The sequence below is a fragment of the Melospiza georgiana genome, chromosome 2 (genome assembly GCF_028018845.1).
Source record: "Melospiza georgiana isolate bMelGeo1 chromosome 2, bMelGeo1.pri, whole genome shotgun sequence".
Lineage (NCBI taxonomy): Eukaryota > Metazoa > Chordata > Aves > Passeriformes > Passerellidae > Melospiza > Melospiza georgiana.
In genome coordinates, this window is record NC_080431.1 from 69,795,519 (window position 1) to 69,818,111 (window position 22,593).

A 22,593-nucleotide genomic window follows, 5' to 3' on the forward strand; every position below is an offset into this window, starting at 1 on the left:
CTGTAAGAGTTTTGCTTTGCTGAGACTCCTGCCAGTCTGTCAAATCTGGCTGGAATGCACTCAGTGTTGACAGGGAGAGGAGGAAAATGCAAAGATCCTCAGTAACCAAAATTCCAGTGGCATGGTGCTCTTTTATGTTTATTGTCTCTGGAAATCAAATGTCCCCGTGTCAATCACCCGGCCAAGAACATGGTATTTGAATATAACCTTCTATTTAAAAGATTCTAATGTGGGTGCATCCTGCAAAAGTTCAGTAATGACAATGACATATACTTCACATATAAGCTGCCCCTTAAAGCTCCACAATGGAGAGAAAAAAATATCCTTACTCCTTTGCTTCACTTTCTCTTTATTCTTTAGTTCACCAGCATCTTGCTGATGAAGAACAGCTTAAGTCCTCTATTATTCTTCAGACTAAATCATACACTGTCGATCTTCCCTCCTTATTTTCTGAGATGGGTCATTCCCTCTTTTCCTTCCATGTCCAACTTGGCCATCATCTCCTCTTTTCTCTCTGCTCTTCTACCCCTGTCACATTTCCTTCTCATCCTTATCTCCCTGCCTCATAATTTTTACTCTTTTATTCTATGTCCCCTGATCCTCTTTGCTATCTTCTACTTGAATTGCACTATGCCTGCATGAACTCCTCGTGCCTTCTGAGATGCATTTCATCCATTTTGGTCAGAAAGGGGAGTTGAGGCCAGCAGGACTGCTTGAGTGGGCACCATATTAACTCAGGCTCAAGTTTTCCAGTAGAGTTTAAACAGCTGCTCAGCTTTGACACTTAATCTCCATTAATTTTGAGTAGGATTAAGGGGTCTAAATCCCTCTGAGCCTCTGGTCCCAGGTCAGCAACATTATCCATCCCACATTGCAGCACCTTAGCAAGACCCTCACAAAACTTTTGCTGTAAGTGACAGAAGTGGCCAATATATGTGACCACTTTTTGCTGTGCTTACACCATCTCGCCTGCTTCCTAATAAAATTGCAGTTGTGCTGATTGGTGGGGATGTACTTGTGCCTGAAACCATGATAAAAAGCTGCTGGGGGAAGAAACTGAGAGGGGAAAAGGTCAGAGAAATGTGGAAACTTGGGCACTGTGGGGAGGTAAGACTGCCAGTTTGTGGATTGCCTGATTTTCATCAGGTTCTCAGGAGATTTCTGTCTCTATGCACATTCTTCTCCCTTTTGCTCTCTCCAGCACTACAACAAGGAGAACTGAAGGAAACTGTGAGTAAGCAGGCAGATTTTCCAGTTCCCTTTGTAGGAATGACCCACTTAACAGATACAATCAGGGTATTTGCTCTTTTTTGCTGCTTCCAGTAAGGGATGTTCAAAAGCAAAATGCCCATTCATTGGGATGCCCAGTGTCCAAATTGGCTTGCACAAAGGAGCCAATCTTGTCCTCAGCAATCCTATTTGTTCAGGGGCAAAACAAGTGTCTGCAGTAGCTACCAAGCTAAATACAGATACTAGGGCCTTAAAAAAAAAGGAAATAAAAGAAAAAAAGATTAAAAAGAAAGAGAAAGAAAAAAAAAAAGAAAGAAATAAGACCGTTTCAGACAAGTCATAGTGAACTCATGCAAATTTCAAGTAAATTAATTGTGGAACAACACAATGTATGATTTTGGCATCCTAAAATGGAACATATTCCCTATAAAATGGGCACACTGTGCAGCTCTCTGACATTTCCAAATGAAACAATAGGACCACTAGAATGGAAAGTCTGCAGGAACAGCAGACAAGGAAAGGAAGTTTAGGTTGAACAAAGGTTTTGTTCATTTTTACAGCCCCTAGAGGAGAGTAGTGCTGTACAGAAGCTGTTAATGATGGGCTGGATTGGATGGCTGAAACCAGTGCCAAGATCTAAATGTGTTTTTACTCCAAACTCCTCCCCAGCTGTCCAGATACCCTGCAGAATTTCCAGCTGGTGTGAACCCCATGGGCTTCTGGATCAGCACAGAAAGAAAGGGTGGGGGGGCAATCCTATCTGTGGTTTGCACGTTACCTTCTTGCTTGACAAATGCAATTCACTTGCATGAAATAGCAAACCATTAAGCTTTGTCTGACAAACTTGCAAGTTGACCTAAAGTCTTGGGTTGTAGGAAGGAACTGTGCTGTGCTGAGGGCTTGCTCAGGTAACTATGGCAACTCTGCTTCTCTGTTAGGCTTTGAAAGAATTGTCCTTAAGTGAAAACAGCTCCAACCTACCATTGCTGTTTAATAAATAATCTGCTAGTGGAGGAGGATTCAGGTTCAGAGAAGCTGTGCTTCCTTTCAACTAGGCTGGAAAATAGAAAAGTAAAATTCAGCAAAGCCTTTTTCAGAATTTCCATGACAGGACTTTGTTCCCTGGGCGTGTAAACAAATCCCTCATGCACTCCCAGGGCTCCTTGGAGAGGTACAGGCTTTGGGACCTGCTTCTCACAGCAGGTAAATGCAGAATTAGAGCTCGTGAACTGCTTTTGCTTGTGATATCCCTGCTGTACTTGAAGCTATATGTCATCATTTTAGATCTACATGAGCAAAATGAGATGGTTTTTTGTATTAGGCAGTGAGGGAAAGAAAAGGAGAGGAACCTTTTGAATTTTTTTCATTCAAGACCATCAGGGGGAGATTCAACCTGTGTAGTTCTGCAATATATCAAAGTGCATCAGGGTCAGAAAATAACACTGCACAGTTCCTGAGTGGGAATGATGTTTACAGGCTTTTCTTTTACTAGTTTGGATTCTGCCAGGCACATTACATGAGAACTTACAATTTGTTCTTTATAACTAAGAGCCGTTTTGAATAGTAGCCAGGCAGTCCAGGCCAGGTTCTTCTTTTAGGCTCCGATGCAGCAAGGACAGGCCTTAGGGCCTGTTACAAGTTTTCTGTTGGCTTCAGTCAGGGCTGGGTCACTTGGGCATCTCAGGGGCATCAAGGTGGGACACCTTGGTCAGCAGAGGTTCGCTTCTCCCGCCTCTCCCTGCAGCAGAGGGAAGGAGGAATGGCCAAAGCAGCCCAGCTTTGCCCTGCTGCTCAGGCATGTCCATGTATTTTGAAGCCTGAGGTGTGTCTGTTCCTGCACACATTTTGTACTTGTCTGTATGACCTCTTCTTCACAAGATGGGGTGGGCAGCACGATGTATTCAGAAGTGTTGTCAGATAAATAGACAAAAGCTTCTGGGGCCAGCTGAGTGACTTCCACAGAGAGGGTTTTACAGGCCTTACAAATACCTGACAGGATCTAAGATACCTTAAATATCTAAGCATTTTAAAACCTGTCCAGTCTCCTGAGCAGCTAGGAGAACTCTCACCCCACCTGGTGACCTCCCTTCCCTCTGTCCATGGACATGCTCTCTGCAAAGGATGCAAAGGCACTGAGGGCCACAGTGTGCCCTTTCCTCCCTCCCTGCCCTCTCACTGTGTGAATCCCATCCAAGTTTGCCTGCCAATATCTACTGGTCTCTGCCAGCATAAACAGTGGCAGAGGGCCACAGGGGCTGCAATTCCACTTATGAGAAGAAGAACAATAAGAGATCAGTTTGGTCCAGAAAACATATGGAAGTGGACAAAATGGAGGCATGACAACAGCAAAGAGAGTATCTACAGAAATGGTACCTGTATGACCTCTCCAAAATACTGCAGAACCATGGTAGGGTCACCTCTGTCTTCCCCAGCTGCATAGCCTGGTGGGAGGACAGCAGTTCAGACCCTTTGAATGTGGTCCCAAAGGATGCAGGGTCCAGTGTCACCAAGGAGAGGCACATGCCTCAGCTTTGTCCATTGGGTGTCAAGATAATGAAGCCATTAGCAGCACCAGGCAGGAACAGGACCTGTCACCATCCCAGGACGAGGCAGGGGAAATGCCATGGACAATGCCAGGATGAGTGGGATTACTGAGGAAATGAAAGGAAATGTGTTCCCTGCTGAAACCTCCAAATTTGGAACATGCCTGCCTCCCTGTCATATTGCTGTTTTCCCGGGATTTGTTGGTTCCTGAGCTGAAGATTAAGACTTGCAGGCTCATAGACACTCTCTGGTTATTGTCTATGAGACCAAGACATGAAGTCATTAAAAATAACTCCTCTTGCCACTACCCAAATAACTCAGTAGGGTTGAGTGACTGTAACCCAGTTTGACCTTTTGTCATTCCAAGTACTGCTATTGTGAGGCTGCAGTTTCATGATTTGTGGGGAGCAAATTCCCCTCCAAACAAAGGCAAAACCAGAGCCAGGGTGTTATGCACATCTCTGGGAGAGCAGAGTGGAGTGGCCATGCCCAAGTTCTCTCTGAGCTGAGGCAGCCCCAAAATCACCACATTTCTGGGGAGGGCCTGCCGCTTCCATACTCCTCTAGAGTGAAGGTTTATCACTGCATTCTATCAAAATTTGCACAAAGTCTGCCTTTGTAGATGAGATAAAGTTTCCACTCCTAACTGAAAAAAGGAGGGGGAGGAAAGGGAGAGAGGCTCAGAGCCTAAGAATCCTAACACTTAGATGTCTTAATTAAAAGTAAACTTTTCCTTTAGGGCGGCTGTGGTTAGAGCAGGAGGCAGAGAGACCTGACAGCACAGGCTAAATAGAAAAAAAGACTTTCTTTTTTTCTTATTTTTTCTTTTTTTCCCAAACATTCACTTTGGCCTCAGTCTGAAATGGCTTTGAAACTGCAGACACCTTCATGTAAATGTTCTTAATAAAGAAAAAAAGTCCGCTGCAGGACATTTGTAATCCTTCTGATTTAGATGTTTTAATAATGTGCGAGTTTATCTTGGAGGATGGTGACTGACCTAGAATTAATGTCTCTGCCAATGTAAGGCTAAAAGCTCAGACAGAAGACTTAAATATAATAATATAATATGTGTCTGTATGTGCGTATGTATATATATACACACACACACATATATATAGACATATATATGCATGTGCTATATAAACACATCTTTAAGTAATCATAAACGCCCTTTAAAAATTATTTCAGCACAAATTAAGGTATAGACAGCATCTGATTGGCTCAGTCACTCCAGAGTGGTGCCTCATGATATATTCATTTCCTATTCTGGTGTGGTTAATTAGGTATTTCAATTTAATTACTGCAGTCAATAGCACTTTCAGTTGAGTGTTTTAAGTGTTCATTTAATTTACTGTCGATTTAATAAGGCAGTGGTTGTATGTAAAGCTGTTAACCATCTGGATGGGCTGCAAAGCCCATCTTTTCTCTTGGGTAGCTGGAGCCTGATCCAAGACACACTGATGTCTACAGCAGTCTTTCTGTTAAATTCAGAAGCTCAAAACCTAGGCTCCTTGGGGAGCGAGGAGGTGGGCAATGCCTCTGGCTGTGGGCTTCCTGGCTGGCCTGTGTGAGGGAGGCTTTTTAAGGTGCCATTTCTCTTCTGTAGGCATTTCATATAGCAGGAAAGGCAGGAAGAGCAACCCATTACTCAGGGTTTGATAATTGTGAGCTATGAGACTGTGCCTTAGAGTTTTGAGCAAAATTTCAAGTGGTTTCTCACAGCCTGGGTAAGGAGGTGATGAGTTGGGTCACACCTAGGAAAAATTTAAAATAAACACACCAAATTGACAAACATCGTGCAACTGAATGATCTATTTTACCCCTGTCACAAGGTCTGGCAGAGCTGTTCATCCTCTCTCCACCTCCTATGAGTGAGTCACTGAGCTCATACTGTGGGTCAGGAAACATGCAGGTCTGCAGATTTTCAGATCACTAACCTTCTGGGAGAAAAAAGAGGCAACCACTAGATACAAGCATTGCCTCTCATTATTTCAGGGCGTCTCTTTAATAGGAACATGATTTGTTTAGGCAAAAGATGATATAGCAGAGGGCTGTGATTATAGGATCTGGACTTTATGGCCTGGAGACTTGGCCACCCCATCTTCCTGCACACCTCTACTTAAAAATCAGGTCCTGGTGAAATTGTAAAATACCACAGTAGCAGAGATACACTGGTGCCTAATGATGCTGGCAGGTACCTGAGGGAATTTCCAGGAACACCTGGGGCAGGAGCAGCCAGACATTACATGTACAATATTCCCTCCACACAGACCTCATAATTTAGATAGATGAGAAGAGGAAAGAAGAAGGGGTTCTAGGCAGAGGATGAGTAGCCAGATTCCACATCTCTGCCATGGGACAAGGAGAGGGAGGGTGTTTTGTTGTATCCTAGAGGAGGCCATGGTGACCCCATTGGTTGCTTCTCCCTCGAGCCAATGAGAGAGGCAAATGACTGGGATTAGCCAGCACCCCCCACTCACACAGGGCCAGTTTTATGATGTTGCCCTGCCCAGAGCCGTCGCTGGCTGGCTGGCAAGCTGCACGTGACACAGGAGCCCCAGGTTCTTCAGGGCTGCGGGCTCCCATGCTCCCCAGGCTTGTAGCCAGCCTGGGTTTAAAAACAAGCAGCAGGAACGTCGGCAGGAACTGGACTCCAGCACATGAAATCCAGTGAAGAGAAATTCTTCTGCTGCAGAAAGTAGGCAAAAGGCAACTGGAGATGAATAGGCTGCCTGACAGCTGGCAGACATGCAGCCTTTCTGCCATAGATGGTAATATAGGCACTGCAACTATTACAGCATGTAAAGGCAAAAAAAGCAATAAAAAGCTTTAACCTATGCTAACCAGGAAAACTAGCAGCGCTTTCAGATGCTGTCAGTGGAGAGGAGCCTTTGTGTTGCTGTGACAGGCAAATGGTCTAGAAATCTCTACTGAGCTGTGTTTGGGACTGTGGGCCAGGAGCGCCTGGGTTCGTGCTCTGTTTGTACTAGTTACGCAGCCAGTTTTAAAAATTGTGTTACTGCTGTTATTATAATGATATTGCTATCACTACTGTTATTTTCTTTACACATCAATGGAGCCGGGACAGCCAGTCTTAATTTCTTACGTGAATGCAAACGGCATTTAGATTTTTGTGGAGATCAGACACCAGACACATTCCTACATTCTTGTCCAATGTTCAATATTTTTCCATGAGTCAAAGAGAACAAGAATGGGCATATTGTGTAAATGCAAAACTCTGCCTTTTTAAACTGACACGATGAATTTCAGCCCAGCCTCTTTGTCTCTGTCCTCTGAGCAGGGGCTTTTCAGCCTGCCAGATTTTGTTACTTACTATCCTTGAAAACAGAGGGAGGGAAAAGTCAGTCCTTGTTAATTCATTGTCCCAGTTACCTAGCAGTGCTGTATCCTTAAGGACTGCTGCACTTTTTTTCTTTTTTTTTTCTTTTTTTTTTTTGCCTTTTTTTTCCCCTTTTCTGAGATGCTGAAGAGCTGTGGCTTTCCTGCCAGCTCCATTGTATTCCCTCAGTAAAAGCCTGCAACACTAGAGGCACTTTAAAAAGGAGTGAGGAATCTGTTGCAATAGGCATCCAACAAAAGTTCCTGCTGCAATCCGTGCTTCCAGTAAATGCTGGTTCGTAATCCAGAGTTCAGGCTTCAGGGCTGGCTCTTAATAGAACACTGGTACAGGTCAGTGTAGCTGCATCTGTTTACAGCAACAGAAGATTTTGGCTCACTGTTGTATTGGGCTTCAGTACAGATTCACAAACAAGGCCGTATATGCAGACAAATATCAGCATTTGTCTGAGGGGGTCCCTTGAATTTGAATTTTGCCTGGGGAATGTACCTCTCTATTTTACAGTGTGTGTGAAGTGTACCTGATGGATGACTTAAAGACTGAATTCATCTGTGCCTGCCAGAGCAAGAGCTGCCCTGGAGGCTGCTCTGATTTGGTCCATATCCCAAGAAAGCCTTCCCAAAGGCTTCTCCCAAGTACAGACCAACATAGACAGAAGAGTCTATGAGAACAAAGACTTTATTTCTAGACAGAAATAACTTTGATTGGTTTTTTTTAGATATTTTAATAGGCTATAAAATGCTTATTTCCACACCATAAATGAGAGCAAATATGCATCTACCAAAGCCAACCTAGTCTAAGTAATATGCAAGAAAAGTTTCACTGAAGTGCTTTGACAGCCCTGAGCTTTTGGTTGCTCTTTCTGACAGTGGAAAGTTGGTGCGTGCCCTCTGAGCACATTTGACCCAGAGCTTCCTAGCTAAGGATTATGCAGGAAAGAAAAGCATACAAAGAGCAAAAGAAATTAATTAGCTTCAAGATTGATATGGCCATTTGTCCACTAGGAACCAGTCTGCTACCTCCAGAGTTTCAAATATAGTAGCTTGTTGTACAGCCTTTCATCTGTAATGATTTCTAGTCCCCATTAAATGGTACCATAAAGGTGAAAGGTTTCACATTAGTTATAAAATAGAAAATTATATGTATCCTGGCTAGTATTTTCAAAAGTATGCTGGGATCCATATTTTGACACCTAAAGAGATGTCTGATTTTCAGAGGTGCTGAATGTGCATCGGTGTCTTTTGAAATTTAGCTGGAAAATAGGGCTTGTTATTAATGTGTTTGACAGTGTCTAAATGCATGAAGAGTATTTTTCAAAAAAATATATAAAGTCCTTGTCATGGAATCTTATAATCAAGAACAGAGAAACAAAGTCCAGCAAAGTCCATTTAAAAACCTGTATATCTCAATGAACTTTGGATCAGACTTAAGCAAAAGCATTATTTAGCAACTCAGATTCATCTGATGGAGCATCACTTTGCTCAGTCAACCCTTTGATTGTTTATGTCATTTAAAAACTACTGATCTGATGCCTTCCCTGAAGGAATCTCTGCAGAAATAGAGACTGACATTTCTCATGTACATTGTCATTTATTGCTTTCATCTCCTCCTCCTCCTCCCTCATCATATATGTCATTAACTTGGAGACAAGTCAAATTTATACATTCCCTCCATTTGCTCTACATTCAAAATTTTCCAGTTACATACCAGTTCTATCCTAGAAGTGAACAACAAAAGGATGAGAAGGAAGGAACAGAAATTGCTGACTAGAGGTAAAGAAAAACAGGGGAGCTGGAAGAGGGCCCAGGTAGGTTGTGCAGTCTTCATCCTTGGAAGCAGTCAGCACTTGCCTGGACAATGTCCTGAGCAACCTGATGTAACTTTGTTGGTAGCTCTGCTGAAAGCAGAGCATGCAGTGATAGGACAAGGGAGAATGGCTTCAAGTTGAAAAAGAGTGGATTCACATTAGAAATTAGGAAAAAATTCTTTACTGCAAGGGTGGTGAGGCACTGGAGCAGGTTGCTGAGAGAAGCTGTGGGTGCCCCATTTCTGAAAGTTTTTAAGGCCAGGTTGGGTGGAGCTCTGAACAACATGATCTAGTGAAAGGTGTCCCTGCCCATGGCCAGGGAGTTGAAATTAGATGATCTCTAAGGTCCCTTCCAACCCGAGCCATTCTATGATTCTCTGGTTCTATGTCCAGAGGTCCCTTTCCAGCTCCATCATTTTATGGTGGATCCCAAAGGTCCACCATAAGGATCCCAAAGGTCTTCTAGGAAACTCTCCACTAAAGCCTCTGCCACAATACTTCTGTTTTCTTTCTGTGAGTAACATGGTAAATTAAACAGTAGCTAGTGAACTTTTTCCTGTGTTAGTGGCCTGCAGAAATGAAGTTTAAGGGACACAGCATTGGAGCTGTACAACTGCAGAGGGTTTCTACTGCCTGACTCTCAGTGGGGACTTACTCCAGGGGCCTGGAGTCCCTTATCCAAGCCAGCAGAGCAGTGCACACATGATGTGTAGGCTACAAAAGTGATGCAACTCTGATGCAACAAATCTTGGTTTTACTTTAGAGATCCTTGGCTGAGAGATTTTCACTGCATAGCCGAAGGAATGCGGTTTCTTGGGATGGTTGTGGTACCTGTGTCCATTCTTGTAGGCATGTGTGCCCTTGTTACAGTGTGTTGCATCAGGAAGGAGATGCTATTGCACTCAGTCATTTCCAAACAAGGAATTATTCTCATTTTGAATTTTCAAAGTCAACAATTACAATTGACCCTAGAAAAAGATTCAAGGCTGTTGTGGAGGAAAATATGGCTTTGAGATAGGCTGTTATATTTGAGAGGCCTTGAACTCCTAACTTTTCAATGCTGTTTCTGTTTGCATGAGTTCACTCAACGAGTGATCAGTGCTCATAGGAAAATAAGTTATATAGAAAGCATCAGTTATAATGAATCCACTCATGCCTCTTCCACAAAAAACTATCGTAGCAGCCAAAAATACTCGAGTGTGTGGTGACCCTTTGTCACTTACTGCCACAGCTGGTGGGGATGGGCTGCTGACTGCAGCTATCCCGAGCACCCATGGTCACTGGCATTGCTGCTCCAAGCACAAACTACAGTGGGTGCTCAGCAGCTGGGCTTTGCCTCAGGGGGCAGCACAAAGGACCTGAGGGCTGCCGTGTGCAAACAGCATTACCCATCCCTGAGGAGGTTTGAAAGTCTGCCTAGATGCAATCTCCTTGAATCCCTTTTGCCAAAGCAAATCTTTTTGCAAAAGCCAGGCTTTTGCTAGATGATCTGTACTATAAAATATTCTCATCGTTAACCAGAGAGAAAACTAGAAAACTTATTTTCACTTTCTTCAGAGATGTCTCCATGTATTTGACTTGTCTACTTGTGCAACCGTCCTCTCATCCTCCTGTGCAAATTCACCCTCTCCGCTCTGCTTGACAGTTCTCACGTTCCTTTTAAGGATGATCTTGGAAGGTTTTCAGTACCTGTATTGCTGGGGTTTCCTTTTAGCTTATAGGTGGCTTTTTCTTACCCTGGACTGCTCTGGTCCCCTCTATTCACACTGACCTTTTCCAGCTCCTGAAGCATTCATTCCTGAGTGATTCCTTGGTTCCAAACCTTTCCATTCAGTCTCTCTGGCCATTTTTATGGGTTTGGACTCTTTCAACCTTCTCATCAAGATGATACTTAAAGAAAAACCAAATAACAAAAACTCACCTGAACATGTGCCAATCGAAGACAACAAATTATTTGGGCTTCCTGTAACCTGCTAATGACCTTCCATAATGATCACAATTCCATATTGATCTTCATATTCCAGAATGACCTAGATACTGGTCAAATTAATCTCATTTTTACAGTTTTCCTCCAGACTCCTAAAGTGTTAGAAATAAAAGAGCTGTGAACTTGTATTCTTACTAAACCTGGAGGCATCTCATCAATATCAATGACAAATATAGTGAGGGAAAATACACAATCACCTTGACATGCCTACAAAAATCACTGCTTCACCCCATTACCTCTTTTTCCCCTGCACCACCAGTCCTCAGTGATCACAGACTAGTTTTAGCCTTGATGTTTAATATTTTTCATCCTCTTCTAAATATGTCATCATCACCTTATATAAGTTAGCATCTTCCCATTTCCTAAAAAATGATCAGTCCCTCTTTAGACCTTGATGAGCTCTGAATCTCTCATGCAGTTCCTCAGACTCTATCCACTTTGGATTAGAAAGTGTATCATTTCACTGGGATTGAATTTATTGCTGCTCAAAATTGCTAAATAATCTCTTGATCTGCAGTTAATCAGTTAGAGTCTTAATATATAAACTTTCATAAATTTCTCTTTTATTTGTCCTTTCCATTATCTGTTCTCTTCATAGGAGTATCTTAAAAGCTCTTTAATTGTTGTTTCAAAACCCTCCAAAGCCCTCGAAATTTTTGCCTGTTTTGCTCAAATAGGTCCCAATCTCAGTGGGGTGTACTTGCCCTGTCCTGACACTGCATGTTTAAGCTGAAGATTTTGAAAAAGGCTCTTAAGTACTGCTCTTACTTCATGTCCTTGATGGGGTGACCGTGCATGACGGGTGAGAGCCAGGGGGAAGAGGCTAATACAGGTCAAACCCAACCATCAAGTAAGTGCAGCAGTCTTGTAGGAGACCTCTTACTGCAGGCCTGGATTTGATCCTAAACATCACTTCTCCACTAAAGTTTTGGCAGAGGGTCAGGACTCCTTCCTTCTAACAGGAAGCCATTTTGCCAGTTGCTCATTAAGTGTATTAGTTGATGCGTGATGGAAGGCGGCTCTCACTGACATGGGCCCTCCTTGTCATGGCTGATGGAGTCTGATGCCGGAAGCATGACTGGGCAATAAGCTGAAGGGATCTTTCTTTTCCAATTGACAAGTGGTGACTGGATCTCCTGTGAACTGTAACGTACCCTGAAGAAGACCTCAAGGCCAAACAGTTGACTTGAGTGTCCTGTGTGACGCATTGATTTGCGGAAGAGAGAAACAGTCTAGATGTTTCCTAATCTTCCAAGTCTGGATGGAGGACTATTGTCTTCCTCTAACGATTGAACTTTTGATAACAGTGTTGCAGAGGGGATGGATGCTTAGACAGATAATAAAAGCCCACATGTGGCCATGGATATGTGCTCTAATGAGCCTACAGAGTAACAATTTGGGAGCAGCACTAAGCAGAATACCAGGACCAAACAGCTCTCAGCATCTTTCTTTAGGTGAAATCTGCTGTGCTATTGATCTCTAAGAGGCAAATCAAATAACAGCAGCCACATTTTTAAGGATTAGGAGCTTCCTATGCAAGACAGTATGTGTTTTTAATACCTTAAGCTGACTTATGAAACTGGTAAACAGTGTGGAGGGTGGTATTGGATGACCTCTTTTACATGCCTGATCATCCTGTCAGCATTTATAATGCATTTGATATTTCCTTCTCATCAGGATAGGATCAGTTAAGCAGTCCTATTTCCCAAAGCTCAGGTTGCATTATGCTTTGTTCCACATTTCATGGTAATAAATGTTGACATAAATTTCTGTAGATTTCACACAAAGTGATTGTTAATTTATTCATGGTTGAAAAGGAAAAGAAGAAAGAAAGAGAGAAAGAAAGAAAGAAAGAGCAAGCAGAAAAGACTCCTCCAGAAGACAGATACACAGCTTGCAAGATAAAAAAATACAGATATTTTATGCCTATTTGTTTTGCACACAGTAATGACTGCTACACTCTGATTAGCAATCTTGACCTAGTTAAAAAGCTATTGTTTTTCTGTGTTCCTATTTTTCTAAAAGACTGTGACTAGACATGATATTTTATAATCCATCAGATGTAAAATCTGCATAAAAAAATATAATTATTGTGCTTCAGCAACTTGGACCAAAGCCCTGACATTATGTTTCTAGGCAGTACACTGTGAATAATATAGATGCATTTTTAGGTTGGTATGTTCAGTTGGCAAGAGACATAATTTTTCCATAAGCAAAGGTAAATTGTGGGATTTCTAACATACTGATTGCTATTCCAGCCTTGTCCCAGCTAGTGAAAATTAAGTGGGTACTTGTCAGCCAAGAAACATCCTTATTTGTTACTATAAATTCAGTTTCAGTGGCACTAAACATTACAGTAAACAGAGAGGAAAATTGTGTTACCTCTCAGTCAGCTTTATTATTGCCTATGGTGCTTACATGTAAGGACCAGCCAGAGTCAGGAGACCACTGCAAGAGTTCTGTATGGACACCTGGGTCAGGAGGACAGGCGTGGGCAGTGGGGAGTGCTGGGATGGGTAGAGCAAAATTCTCATGGCAGTAAACCCTGCTCATCCAAGTGGTGCCTGGAGCTGGTTAGCTAAACAGGAGGGGAGTGAGGCAGAGTGCAGGAGTGCTGTCTCACGCTGCTGTGCTCACCAACAGCGTGAGGCTGAAGGCGCCTGTGCCTTCTCCTCCTCCTCAGGCTCAGAGAGAACAGTTGATTCCTTTCTTATGAACACAGGGTGGGTGGCAGAGGACACCTGGAGCTGAGCATCTTCAACCTGACTGGAGCAAGAAACAGCTTCTGCTACCCCTGCACAGCTCTTTGCACCCATGGAGGAGCCACCTTGTCCTAGCCAGGGTGCTGTGAGGACACGCCAGCTCCCTGGGCTGCTCTCCATTGTGCACAGTGCCCAGGCCTCCACTCTGTCACTCAGTGCTGCATGAAAAATTAATGGTGCTTACCACATCAGCATCATCCAGCAGATTGGACTTGGTCAACTCAGAGTGCTAAAATCTCTCTGAAGACTACTGTCATGCTTGCATCCTCAAACATATCAGGTAGATACTGCAGTGAAGACAAAAGATTAAAAATAAATGTACTTGAGCAGTGCAGAGAAAATGAGGAGCAGAAGGGCTGGGGGGAGATCCTCAGAAGAGGATCACACTACTGAGATTTTCAGGAGGGACACCAGGGTGAACCTGATTCTCCTGGGTGTGGGAAGGAAGGGGAACAATCAGAGCCAAAGGATTTCAGATGTGTAGAAATAGTGGTGATGGGAACATTCAAAACTGAGTCTGTAGTCAGAAATGGCCTTGAGGGTGCCTGTGTGATTGTGGCATTAGTTGCTGTGGTGGCCCCAGAGATGGCATCTCAGAGATGTCCCCTTGTCATCCCTGTGTCAGCCCCAGGGTCCCTCTGTGGCTTCGGAGCTGGCCATAGTGTGAGTCACCACCACCACCCTGTCTGGCTGAAGGGGTAAGAAGGAAAGGAGAGAGGCATCTGCTCCTCCTGCATGCTGGGAGACTCCTGCAACAGGGAGGCTCTGCCCTAGTGTGCCCTGGTCCCTGCCTGGAAAGGTGCTCCCCAGCTTGACACAGCTCTGAACAAGGAGGTGATACTGATGGCAGCAAACACTGCCAGCCACTATTTTAAAGTTGAGAGTTGCTGTCATTCAGAATCAGGCTCTAAGCCTCAAGGGTGGTTGCTGGGTCCAGCCCTGCAATGCAAAGGTGCTTTCACAGCATAAATAAGTATCATTCAGCATCTTTTCCTCCTTTGAAAGGAATTTTTTTCCCCAATTTTCATTGTTTGAATATTTTTCATATTTTTCCTGTAATTCTTTACGTTTTTGCTTCCCCAGCTATATGGGGTATTTTGTTTACAGTGTAGCCATTGTTTCCAGTGCAGTCGACACATACTGTGAGAAAGTCTAGGTAATCCAAAATGGACCTTTTAAAGTGGATTTGTTTGCTGCTTCTACATTAAGAGCCCAAAATCCAGAGCTGCTTTTTCTATCATCAGAGATCCCGTTCCACAGGAACTGCTGACACTGCCACACTGCCTGCTTCACAGTGTGGGGTTTCAGTCAGCAGCACCTTGGGAGTTCCATCCCTGTTGTTCCACCACACAATGTAAGAACACTGCAAACCTTTGTAGGAAATTGTGAGAGTGGGGAGAACAAAGGTGGGAGGATTCTTCCTTTTATGTCTTCCACTAAAAGGCTTAGTGGGGACTTAAGGCTATCAAACTGTGGCATTCTCTCTGTAGTTTCCTTGGGGTATTTTTGGTGTTTTGGCCCAGTCTTGAGTGTCCAGCTATAAACATTTCAAAATTAGTCTGATACAGTACTAAAATCCCTGTACAAAGGCTTCATCTGCAGGCACTATGGAGTTACTCAGGCAAGTCAGAGGGACAGCTTGTGTTTTACTTGTCCTGAGAGCTGTGAAAGTCAAGGTGCTGGACGGTTAGTCCAGGAGCTCTGTCGAGCACTGTGATCCTTCCTACACAGTGGTAAATGACAATAAGAGCAATTTCTAAAGGAAGTCCAACTGCTGAAGCTGTATGAAATGCACAAAAATAATATTTTTATTGAAAGAGAAACCTGATAGGCTATTATTTCCTGCTGACACAGGCAATTCTTTTCTTGACTATATCGGATAGACCCTGTGGAAAGAAATACAAGGTGAATACACATGAGTAATATCAGAAATGCATCAATGATGTGATAAAAATATTGTGCAATATGGATATTTTGGAGAAAACAATCTCTAAAATTTCTCATTGACAAGCTGTGCTTTTGCACCAAAACATTTTTTTGCTTCCACTTCCTAAAAACATAAAATGAGCCCAAAAAAATCAGCAAAATCCTGTAGTTTTATATTTAGTAAAAAAATTCAACTAAAAGAAAGGTTAAGCAAAAGCCTTTCTGTTTTTGTGAAAGAGAAGTTTTTTGATACCAGGATTTGATGAGCCCTAATTATTAGTTCAGTGGATTTCCTGCTGATTTGGCCTGGTGTCAGAGAGCATTAGAGAAAAAGCTGCCTCTCTTAAATTCCTTTAAGACTCTGAATAAGTTTTAAATATAAAACTTATAAATATTATATATGTCCCTCTGCACAGGACATGGTATTGCACCGGGTCATTTAGATCAAGTCATCTCTAGAGTTTGCCCTCTGCTGTCCCCAAGCATTTTGTCCAGGAACAGCACTGGGCTGTCTCATAGAAATTATCTCAGTTCTGACTTCAGAAGATCAATCATCCAGCTATGCCTTGCTGTAAATGCGTGACCTCACGCTGACTCACCAGAGCCTGCTCAGCCAAAGGTCCCACAGTAACACATGCTGCCAGGAAATGCCTGTGCTCCGTGATGGTTCATCCAGCGCTGCCCACCTGCCTGTGGGATGGAGCTGGGCATGGAGGGCTTCCTCCTCTCCCACTTACTGTCATGTCACTCGTTTCCCATCACAGGGCCTTTCAGTATTACACAGTTCAAGCAGCTTGAGATGTGTAACCACAAGCCTCTTTGATCTGAGGAATGTGCCTGGGTATGTTATAGGAACTTTTGCTTTATGTTTACTGACCCAAATCAATCCTAGCTTGCAAATTGAAAGAGATGGAGCCTGAAATCTGGCAAGTTGGTTGTTTTTTATTTCCTTCTGAAAAGTCTGTGCTTTGCTTGGGTAAAAAGAGTTTGAGTACTGACTTTTAGTCAGTAATCAAAAAATGTGATTGCTAGAAAAATGCAAAGATTTCGGTGATGGAACCCTAGTCCTTTTCCTTCTTAACAAAAGAGGCATAATGCTGGGGCAGCAGTGCCCTGCAAAAGGCAGCATTCAGAGAGGCTTGTGATGGACACTGCTCATCTTCCTGAACAAACACAGACCAGTCCCCTGAAGCCCCCCCTGACATATAATTGGTAACAGCTCAGTGCAAGGAGGTAGAGGGGGCTTCATCCCTGTGGGCTGCTCACATCTTCCCATGCCCTCTCCCTCCATATCCTGAACTCATGGGGGATGCGAAATCAGGACCTTTGTGGCATCCTCAGTGAAGTCCCCTGAGTTCCCTGCACCTTTGCAGCCTGACTTGCTCTCATTTCTGCTTTAAGGTGTGGACATCTATTGACTGATGGTGTTGTCAGCATTCCAAGGGTTATGTGTGCAAGGTTTTGGGGAGATGCAATAAGTTGTTCTTGTTATTCTTTAGAAATGTACAGTCCCCTTTTTGGTGGGCAGATGTCATGAAACCAGGAGTCCTCCAGGCCGTGCTAAGGGAGGGTGCTTGGTCAAGGGATGTGTCTGGAGATCATGGTGCTCTGCCTGGCTCTGCTGCTGACTTGTGTGTAGCAAACCCCTTCCCAGCTCACCCACCTCACCCTGCTATCTGCTAGAAGCTACTTCAAATGCAGTGAAAAGCAGATACTACATGCAGCACAATGTAACACCTGCATTTTCACATGTGTCAGAAAGCTTGGTGCAGGTGCCCTGAAAATGTGGAGTTTTTTAAACAGCTCCATCTGCTTCAAAATGTCAAGCAAACCCAAATTAACTCAGAAAGCCATATTAACCACATAAAACATATACATATGCAGGGGATGTACTCTGTTCGGCCTTTCTGTCAGCAACACATCTGAAAGCAAAATGTGCTGCCAAGTCATGTATTCTAATGACCTGTGGACTTCCCCATTTCCCAGGAAGATGAATTTGAGTGTACGAGCATGGTTTCTAATAAACACACTGACAGCAAAGATGATGGTAAAAGGAAGTGCAACTTACCTTTTTTTGTTCCAAAGGAAAGTACAGTGACTCATGTGTCAGAAGGAACATACTAATCCAAGACAGTCTGTGCTCTTTGCAGTGACCACCAAAACCCCTCCCCAGTGAGGGACATCTAGTGACAATTAATTACTCTTGCATGCACACAGTCTGTAGACTTATATGAGTAGGCATCAACATGTTTGTCCTTATGAAAACATGAATCTATGATTTAAAAGCTGTGCTGGAAGGTTAACTTGAAATATGAAATTGGATTTTCAGTGTCAGAGGGAGAAATTACAAACTTTATTTTTAAGGGCTAAACTCAGTGACCGGATGATGCAATGGAAGAGTGGAATGGAAAAACGGGTTTGGAGGAAATATGTATTTCTCAGTTAAACTCTTTTCAAGCAATTAAATTATATTCAGAATAAATTTTTTCACATCTGGAGTTAACTGAGAAGAGCTTTTACCTATAGGTAAGCCTGAAACTGAAGGGCATAGAGGCCATAGTAGAGTATTACGTGCCCATGGACTTCTGTACATGAAAAAGCATGATGCAAATAACATGAATGGAAGATCTCGTAAATCATTCTTCCTCACTTAACTGGAGAATTAGAGTTCTCAATTCTCTCTGCCCTTTGTAGCTTCCCAAGGTATCATAGTGTGTACAGGCACTATTTATTATTTTCTCACTGGCACACACAGTTATTTCTCAGATGGCATTGTCTTGATGCCTCTGGGGCCATTGCACTTCTGCCCAAGTGCAGAAAGGCAGAAGGTGAGCTGTGTTTCATTGCTTATTTTCCTGGCTGAAACAGGGACTGTGTGTGCTGGCTCTGCAAGGGCTGCATGTGCGCACTCCTCGCTGTGTGCCCCTTTGGTAATGATTCTATGGAATCATAGAATCATTAAGGTTGGAAAAGACCTCTAAGATGAAATGTACAGGGCTAAATATAGGACAGCTGCCCTTGTTTTAAAAAGTGATCTGTTCTTTTATGAACTGTGTGCAAAGCAACTCTTCTTGAGGGCATCTGCATCTTACTTGAGGGCATATGTACCAAGTCCAGGCTTTTCAGCTCATGGGACTGACATCTCTGTTTTCTGTGCATGGGGTGGGAATTTGCGTGCACAGCCACAGCAGATGAGTAGATCAGGCAGACAGAGCCATGAACCTCTTTTCCTTCAGTAGGCCCACAGGGCTGGCAAGCAAATAGAAGTATCGCTCTAAATAGTCAAGGAAAAGAAAACAGAGTTACAATTCTCAGGGCAGTGTTGAGTGGACTGTATGTTTTATAAGAGATGTTTCAGAACATAAACAACAAGGGCTTAATGTATTAATGTACATCTTTGGGAAATAATCTGGCAGTAAGTACATCATGGGCCAGACCCTAGGCTGACATAACTGGACATGGCTTTAGTGAACTCATTCTCAGTTTTCAACAGGTTAATATCTAACATTTTTAATCATACACATCTCTGGCCAGTATAAACCTACATAAGCTAAGGATGCCTTGATCTTGTGTGTGCCATTGTAATGTGTTCAAGGACTTTTGGACTCGACAGGTGTCAAAAATATTTTTTGGATCCTGTACCAAAATTGGGAAAATGAAAACTGCACCACCGTGTAGCACAAGGGCAGATTTCATGACTGCATTTGTCTCTGCTGTCTAAAATACTTTAGATCTGTCTGGCATAGCTAGATTAGAGTAGATCTGGAGCAAAGGGGCTTTACCAACTACAGCTCTGGCTACCTCCGTCCCTCGTCACACCTGTGAGGGGGAAGGGGGTCTGTGATGAACAGGAGGCAGCAGTGCTCCAAAAATGCTGTGGTGGCGGGGAGAGTCACCACTTAAAGCCTATTTGCCTACAGTTCTGCACAGCTTCATTGACCAAAAAAAGCCCGGAGGACCTTTCTGAACTAAGCAATTCTTACCTGCCTGTTGCCTTTCAAGCAATTAAATTATTTCTTTGGTATTCATCTAATGATTTTTTTTTTGTCTCTGTTTCTTTCAGCTTCAAGGCTCCTTGAAGAGAAAGTTGGTGGTAAATCTGTCACCTGTCAACAAAAGGCCCAATGGTGTTTCAGAGAACTCTTTCCTTGACATTAAGAGGATAAGAGTGGGTGACAATATCCCAGTGGGACAAGGTGGACAACATGTTAACAATTGCCAAAGCCAGTCAATGTCAGGAACTATGACTGTGGGGCAAGGATCACAAAGAAAGGCCAGCAGCCTTGCAAACAATACCCATGCTAGTGGGAATGACATGTTTAATATGACTTTGAAAGAGGTAAAGAAAGAACCAGGAGAAACAATGTCCTGCAGCAAACACTTAGATGGCCAGACATCCCATGAGAACATGTTCCCTAACAGATATGGGGAAGACTCATGGGACCAAATGATGGATCTTGAGCTTCAGGAACTGTTTAATGAACTGAATAACATATCAGTGCCACCAATGAGTGATGTTGAGCTAGAGAATATGATAAATGCCACGATAAAACAAGATGAGCCATTCAACATTGACCTTGGCCAGCAGAGCCAGAGGGGCCCTGCGAGATCTCTGCAGATGGATAAGATGGTGATAAAAAGTGAGTATGCAGCAGGCATGAATCAGGCTCCTGTGGGCTCCCCACAGATGAGGCCTTCTTCTACAGGTCCAGCCTTCACGATGGCTCCCACTGCCATGTCTGCCTCTTCACCCATCCCCTCGGTGCCTCAAACACAGGTGTCACAGGTTTCTTCTGCGTCCACTCGGCCATTGCCTAACTGGCAAGGTGAGGTGTCTCATGCACAGCAGCTCAAACAGATCGCAGCCAATCGGCAGCAGCATGCCTTGATTCAGCAGCAACAGCAGCAGCAGAACCAGACAGCCAACTGGTCCACTCTGTCTCCATCAGGACCTTCCCCTGGACCCTTTGTGCAAGAGAAAATCCCCAGTCCCTCTTTTCGCCAGCAGCAGTTCAGCCCACAAAGCTCAGCAATGCTTGGGGTGCCAGTGAATGGAAACCAGACAAAAGGGATGAACAACTATGTTTATAAACCAACCACTCCCCAGAGCAATCCCATGGACATAATCATGCAACAGAAGCCTCAGGACCTCAACAGAAACTTTATCAACAGTGCTCAGCCACCTCTAGAGCAGCATCATGGCAACACAAAGCCTTTGTTTCACTTTAACTCAGAGCAAACAAACCAGCAGATGCCTTCGGTTTTGGGTTCCCAAAACAAGCCTGCCCTTCTGCACTACACCCAGCAGGCACAGGGTTCAGCTCCTGTGCAGCAGCCACAGCAACAGCAGCAACAACAGCCACAGCCACAAACTGCTCAGCCTCTCCCAAACCAGTCTCTTCAGAGGCCACCTAATGTAACCTTAGCAATGCAGCAAAAAATGATGCTTCAGAAAATGCAGCAAAGCCAGCAAATCTCAGGTTTGCAGTATCCAGTCTCTCAGCAGCACAGACAGGTAAGACAAATTCCTCCTTCTTTGTTACAGAATTGTTCTGGTCCAAGTAATAAAAAGGCTTTTCCTGGCCTCATTCCTGCAGGAGATGTGTCCTAGTGGCACTTAATGATCCTCTTAGCATGCACTTCTGCAGAGCTGGTGATGGCACGTTTAGAACCCATTCCGGTGTTGTGCATTCATGGATGCACATTTAGAAGAATTTCAAGAAGCACATGCTCATAACACTTTTCTCTTCATGCAATGGAGTGAATATGTCACTGCTATATATTATGTAGATTCTTGTCAGAAAGGTGAGATAGTAGGGCAGATGCAAGTGTATTTTGGACTCCCATCTAAGTTTTCTAGCTTACAAAAATTTAGGCTCTTTTGAAAGTCAGAATTTTAATGAATTTCTATGTTATCTTAGATAATGTGTTTTACAATGTTAATTTTTATGCCATCATTTTTCTCATGGAGGCAGGGTTAGGAAATTCTGTTTTTAGATATCTTTTGACTGATATGACTGAAAATACTGTTTGCACATTTGCTATCGCTTTGGCAAAGAAAAACTAAGATTTATCTGTGAGCTTTCTAAACACCCATCACACTTCTGGGAATATTCTGTGGATAAAATACATGCTGAGAGATGAAGGAGAAGGTTGCCACAGATATGTCTACAACTATATTCCATGTAGCCAGCTCCCACTGTGTTATCATGAGACAGTACCCTGACAAGATCTGCTGTTTTAGCTTAGTTGTGCTATGCCAAGTCCCTGTGCACCCAGGTCTCAGATCCCAAGTTTCAGATCCCTGCCAATCAAAGTGAGAATGTGCAACCTTGCTGTACCCCAGAGTCTGGAAACCAGGTGCAAAACAAGTAAAACATATTTGACCTTGGAATGTTTAGGCAACTCTGAGTAGTTTAGGTGGGATTTCATCTCAGTGTATTTGAAGATATGAAATTGCAGTATAGGTGTGGAGATGGGAAAAAAGCTATAAGAAGCTGCTTAAAAATGAAAGCCTGTTTTCCATGGACTCACAGAAAGTAGCATTGTGAACGAATCCTTCTAAGGTGGAGTTTCTTCACCAAACTGGATGAACAGGCTGATGCTTTAAAAAGAGTAAATACAGTTGTATGCCCGCACACCTTTCTCCTTTTAACTCTTTTAAATTTCCTGAGCAACTAACTATGACTTACTCCAACAAGTCCCTTAGCAAGAGGTACCAGGTGAAACCTATGTGCAGGTGTGAGAAATGAGCATTTGCAGGATGCAAGCACAGTTTTGCTGTTTTATGGGAGGCATCTGCAAGCTGTTCTTCCTCTTGAGCTGCTGTGTGCTCTCTTCTTAGGTGTATTTCCCCATTCTCCTAATAGACTGGCAGACAGATGAATGTTAACAGTTCCTTCATTCAGCCATCCTGAATCTTCCAGCAATCTGTCAACACAGGGGAGACAGGCAAGACTTCTGCAAACACTACTGTTTT

General features: G+C 43.4%; 1 protein-coding gene across 1 annotated transcript in view; it reads left to right on the plus strand.

Annotated features, from left to right (window-relative positions):
- MAML2 (mastermind like transcriptional coactivator 2) overlaps positions 1-22,593 on the plus strand; it is a 209,605-nt gene that overhangs the window by 125,239 nt on the left and 61,773 nt on the right. The window contains exon 2 of the mRNA XM_058018572.1: positions 19,678-21,129. Within this exon, the coding sequence (XP_057874555.1) occupies positions 19,678-21,129 (1,452 nt within the window). The remainder of the gene's footprint in view (positions 1-19,677; positions 21,130-22,593) is intronic.